This window comes from Gavialis gangeticus, unplaced genomic scaffold (assembly GCF_001723915.1).
Source record: "Gavialis gangeticus isolate Ggan-Ray unplaced genomic scaffold, GavGan_comp1, whole genome shotgun sequence".
Classification (NCBI taxonomy): Eukaryota; Metazoa; Chordata; order Crocodylia; family Gavialidae; genus Gavialis; species Gavialis gangeticus.
The window spans coordinates 57,351,834-57,357,468 of record NW_017729022.1 but is presented as its reverse complement, the minus strand read 5'-3'; the positions used below and the strand labels follow the sequence as shown (position 1 = coordinate 57,357,468).

The 5,635-nt window shown below is 46.2% G+C and overlaps 1 protein-coding gene across 5 annotated transcripts in view; it reads left to right on the top strand.

The window, feature by feature from the left end:
* Positions 1 to 1,706: 1,706 nt before the first annotated feature.
* NEDD1 (neural precursor cell expressed, developmentally down-regulated 1) overlaps positions 1,707 to 5,635 on the top strand; it is a 45,835-nt gene continuing 41,906 nt past the window's right edge. For 2 of the 5 annotated variants that reach the window (XM_019515041.1, XM_019515037.1), the window contains exons 1-2: positions 1,707 to 1,866; positions 3,195 to 3,338. In XM_019515041.1, coding sequence (XP_019370586.1) covers positions 3,203 to 3,338 — 136 coding nt within the window. In that variant the 5' untranslated portion in view covers positions 1,707 to 1,866; positions 3,195 to 3,202. Of the gene's footprint in view, positions 1,867 to 1,900; positions 1,933 to 2,440; positions 2,621 to 3,194; positions 3,339 to 5,635 lie in introns of those variants that run through there. The other 3 variants (XM_019515042.1, XM_019515038.1, XM_019515040.1) reach the window with 3 other exon arrangements.

The window sequence follows — 5,635 nt, the reverse complement described above, 5'->3', positions numbered from 1 at the left end:
TATAGCTAGAAAGCAAAGGCAATATTAAAACTGAAGCATTTCATGTGAGGAATTGGCAGCTGTCAGTTTACCAAATAAAAATTTTATCTTGTAAAAGCCAATAGTAATGAAGCATTGATCACCAGAGTCAGCGTATACAGACAAAGACATTCTGTTACGTGATTGGTTATTGGAAATAATATGCTGCCTACCGTTCCTATTTATAATCCTGTAAAACTGATGATTAAAAATGGTTCTAAATGGCTAAGTTAAGACCAAAACTTAAGTTTGAGATTTTATTTTTTGCTGAAGATAGGCAGGCTGGCACCTTAGTCAAGCTGGTTCAGAGAGGTGTAAGCTTTCATAGGAGACAGCATCTGAGGAAGTAGGCTGATGCTTATGGAAGCCTATGCTTCTCTGAGCTAGTCTCCAAAGGCTTTGTTGCATGGTAATTTTGGGCAACTCTTGGAGCGCTCAACACCTGGACTATCCAAGCATTAACACCTGAAACTGGTTTTACGAGCTCGTTAAGTGCCTCAAAGATACACCACTCCAGGTGTGCAGCTTCTTTCTGAACCCATGAGAGTGCTGCCCAGCTTGTGTTACACCAAGGTGCAACCACTCTGGGGTACACCTTAGTGTAAACACTCCACCTGTCCCCCTTTCCAGCTGGGCCCAGATCACATTGCTCTTCCTGTCCCACCCTGCCCTCCCCAGATCCCTGCTTACTTGTGGCTGCCTCCCCTGTCTGTCCTGGGGAGCAGGCAGGGAAGAGTTAACCAACCACTACTGCTGCTCTCCGAGTGGGCTCAGCCGGAAGAGCAGCAGCCAGCAGTGGCATCTGGGCAGGCCAGTTAATCTTTACCCATCTGCTCCTCTGTGACAGGCAGTGCTGGTAGCTACTGGTGGGAGGAGGGAAGCTGGGAATTGGAGAGGGGTATTCTTACCTTTCAGTCCTCCAGGCCCCTGCTGGCCTGTAGTGCGACTGTGCCAAACGCTAGGTAGTGCTAAGACGTGTGGGCGGCTTGCCCAGCTGGGGGCCCATGGCAACTCTTAGTGCCTTGAGACCCTTTCAAGGGTGTCCCACCACGGGTTCAAAGAAGATTTTGCAGCACCCAATCCGTCCTTTGCCACACAAGATTGGCTCTAGTATTTTTACCGTGGTCAACTTTTTTTTTTTTAATTAAGGGAAAACTCAGAGCTCACACTTTCTGGGGGCCCCGGAGTCTGAGGAGAGTGCCTAGCCTCTAGAAAAGCAGAGAACTACTCCTCTCCAGTGCCACCTTACCTCGCCTTCATGCACGGGTGACAACTTTATTCCCGCAGTGGTGGTGTAGCTGCAAGGGTCTCGACATGAGGTGAGACGTACGGATTTTAGGGCCGGCTCCGGCTTTAATTGGACCGACCGCGTGGCTGGGATCAAGGCGGACCTTCTTCCTCAGGCCTGACTGTCACTGCGGGAAAGCCTCGCCTCGCGCCCGGCCCTACTATGTCAGGACAGCATGAAGCTGCACTCGGTCCCTTATCCCCCTACGGGGGATGGTGAGGTGATCCCAAAAGGGTTTTTTCCCCCCTAATCTCAGCCTGACCTCAGCTTTATGCAGAGCTGGGACAAGGACTCAGCTCTCGCCTAACATTTGTACCGGGCAAATCTACGCCCTACGTGCGCATGAGGCCCCGCCCCCACCGCCAGAGGCAACCGAACGCAATCGCGCGCCTTTTGGCCCCTCTGGGCAGCCGTAGGCTGAGCCGTGGGGCGGGGTGAGGGCGCTGCGGTGGCTGTTGGGACGGGCTGTTAAGTTGCAAGAGGCGCGGAAAGTCCGCGGCACCTCCGGGCTGCCGGCATGAGGCGGGCGCTGTAGCGGAGGCCCGGCCGGGCCGGGGCGGGTGCTGAGTTGCCGGGCGCGCGGGCTCCGGGCGCGGGTGGGTGTCCTGGACCTGGTCCCTTCTCTGGTCGGCTTTGCCCGCCGGCCGTCTCGGGCGGTTCCAAAGCGCGCGCCCGCGGGGTGGGGGGAGTTGTTTCCAACTGTGCTGGCAGGCTTGGGGACGAAGCGGTATGTCCCGCCTGGCCGGGCTGGGGGGCTGCCGGAGCGGCTGCCAGGGCGGGGCTGGCGGCCCCTGGGTGGCACCCACGCGTGACGCCCGCCAGGTCTGCTTTACCTCAGTGCCTGGCCCTGGTCCGTCTCAGTGCGATACCACCTGCCAGCCGTGCGCCGGCACAGCCGAGCATACGGGGCCATGTCTTCCAGCCCCCTCCCCGCCACCCAGCTGGCCCAGAAACCGGCAGCAGGCGAGTGGCGAATAACATCACCACCGCTTCCCAGTCACCAACCTTTCACGCCTGTGGGCAGCCCTGCAGGCCGCCTGACAGGACCTCGCAGGCTGGGTTCGGTGCCCCCGACCTTCCCACCAAAACGAGGGTCCTTCTTCCCCTCAAACTGTCCGGGAGGGTCGGTTTGGGCTGTAGCCTGATTGGCTCCATGTGCTGTTGTGGGGCTGGAGTCATTGTGGCTTGGTGTGAAGCCACCAAAGGAGCAGTGTTTCTCCCCACTGCTTATTTGGTCAAAGCAAGGAAGGTTGGGGAAGCTGTCCGTAGTAGTGACCCAACCTGCCCAAGGAAGAGTTTTCAGATGGTAATCAGGTTGCTTTATAGACTGCCAACCTTTTGTTTGCTAATAACTTATTTATTCACATACCACACTCGCTTCCCTCCACCCTTGAAAGTTAATACTCAAAGGTTGGGATGTGTGTCTCAAATAAGGACACTGATTCCGAACACTGCTTAAGAGGAAGTCTTTTTTTTCCCTTCTTGGTTCTGTCTTCCTAAAACAGCGTGTTTTACTTGGGGGATACAGTATGTTGACAGGCTCAGCACATACAACGTACATGCAGTACACAAAAAGTTTAGGTATGGTACCATAGAAAGTAACCACATCTGAAACGTATTTTAACCTTTGGGGCAACAAATTCCATTTGTTTGGGTTGGTTGCATACCGTTAGCTGTGTTAGTTCGCTTGTTAGTTTGCAGGGTATAGATGCACCTTACAGACTAAATAAGATGCATCTAGAGCGTAAGAGTTAATGTCTTCAGCTCACTGTTTTGTCATTTTATCATGAAAATTATGCTGCTGATTACAGATGGAAATCTTCCTCTTAACCAGCACAAGGAACTGTTGCTGACCTTATTTTCTTTATGCTTATGTTTATGCCTGTAGGTGCAGCCATGCAGGAAAGCATCCGCTTTGCTTCAGCAGGAGACGATGTTAAAATATGGGATTCTTCATCTATCACAGTGGTGGAGCAGTTCAACCCCCATTCTTCCTCACCTACAGTCAGCTCACTCTGTTGGGGCAGTAATAATATCCTTTGCTCCATCAATTTGATATGGTGTCTGGGGAGTTCTGCAAAACTTTATTGAACTTTTTGGTTTAAAGCACTTTGTAGGTGTCAGTTTTCATTTAGTGTTGATTGGAAGAACTGCTTTTATCTTTTTAAGCAAATATTTTTTTGCATGCTCAGGCAGAAGTATTAAGGGTTGGGAATAAGCTATCAATTAAATATATGGCCAAACGGCTTAGCTGCTACAGAAAAAAACAAACTACACTGGTGGATGCCTCTGAATAATTTCTTAACCATCTTGGGGAAAATCTATTTTTAATACTGATACTATGTTTGAGTCACCTTGCAAGTGTGGAAATTAAAGGGTTTTTTAACTGTTTGCCTTGAAAATAAGTGCAGTAATTTTCAGTGATAAATAAGTTGACAGAACCTACAGCTAACCGAAAAAATCTGTAAATAATATGAAGTTGATTGTAGAAAACTTGCTTTGGCTTTCAGATGTTAATCTTTCAAGCCAGGCTGTGGGTATTAGAAATGATCTTTGGCTGTCACTGTATTTAATGGAAACCGAAAACTTTCTGTCCAGTAGGAAATTTAATTTTAAAGCCTTCGTAACTGAAAGATCTGCAATTTGCAGCCAAGTCTCAGGTATTTGTTAGGTTCCCTGAGATACAAGTTTCTCCCTCAGAGAATGTTACCACAGATCACTCCTTCATTGTACATGTGGGGTTTCAGGTCTGTTTTGGGTAGTCCCTTTCACATTTGTTTCAGACTCCTTTTGTGATACGTGGGACTATATGAAGCCTTGATTATGTCAGAAGGTTATACATAGGTATATTAGGTATGTTTAGGAAGGTCTGTATGAGAATTTTCACTACAATACTAATAGCTCCAACAGATCAGCTGGTTTCATGGCATCACTGTGTTAGGAAGAGATTGATATATGATATGAATGACAAACCATAGTATGCTGGTAAGTTGTAATTACTTCCCCAAAGTTCTAAGTGCGTCTGACCTCTGAGATGAAGTATGTCAGGGATAGAGATGAGGCAAAGGTTATAATCATCAAGGTTAAATACAGCATTTAGCAGTGCAGATGTTGAAGAAAGGACTGATTAATATGATGCAAATACTAATTCAGAGCTTTAAAGTGCTGCAGTTGACTTGAAGTCTAAATAACTCTCCTTCATTTTTCTGCATTTTCTTCACTTCCTGTTCTGCAAAAAAAAACCATGAAAGTTCCTTCAAATCCTATGCTGCTTGTGAGTCCCTTGCCAATTTGTGTTTTTACAAACAAGCTTTCTTAATACTTTTTCTCCTGCTTTTATGTAAAAGATCAACACAAACAAAAAGGGAAGCTGACTAAGAAATCAGGGAATTGACTTATTAAAGCTCTGTCAAACATACAAACAAAAATGGGGGGAGGGATGGGTGGTGGAAAATATTTATTTTTTCCCCTTTTATAATATTCTTTAATCTAAGATGAAATTTGACAGTAGATTGGCAGTGAAAATTCCAACACAAGTCTGTTTTTACCATAACAGTAGAGAGGTCTTCTAGATTTATTTTTGTTTTCTTAAGATATACCAATCACTATCCTGTGTCCCATAATGGCTATAAGACAGGTCTGTCTCAAAGGGAATGGTTACTCTAGCAACTGTGGATCTGGGCAGTGAATAATAATTTGCTCTGTAATAAATGGGGTGAGAACAGTTCTGTATGTATTCTGCTTCCACTGTTTTTGATTTTGTATGAAAGCTTATCTACTGGTAAGACACAGATGAGATGGCATATACCTTTATGCTCTTGTTCTGTCAAGTTTGTGTCTCTCAACTTGTTAAGAACTGTCAAAGGCCATTTTACTATTTTTTAGGTCTGAGTTTCTAAAAGGAGTGTTACAATATTGCTAATGGAGAAGCTACATTTTCATCCCAGTCACTACCACATCATTGGCTCCAGATCATGTTTTTTCCCCTTAATGAGTTATTGTAGGTGAAAAAACACATTGGCATAGAGGTCATGGATATTGAAACAGTTGCTAATGTACTCTAATGTTAGTTAGTTCAAACTAAAGATCTCTGCTTTTTCTCTAGGCTCAAAAGGTTAGTCAGAATTTATTTTGTGTTAAAATTGGCAGTGGGATAATGACAAATTCCCGTTGCAGTACTTGTGCTCTAATCTGATGCTACTTAATGACTTGCATCAAAAGGTATCTAAAACATTAAGCTACACAATTCTAAGTGCAGAATAGTTTATTAAAGGTATCATACAGTTTACTATCCAGAAGGAGATACCCCCCCCCCCCCCAAAAAAAAAA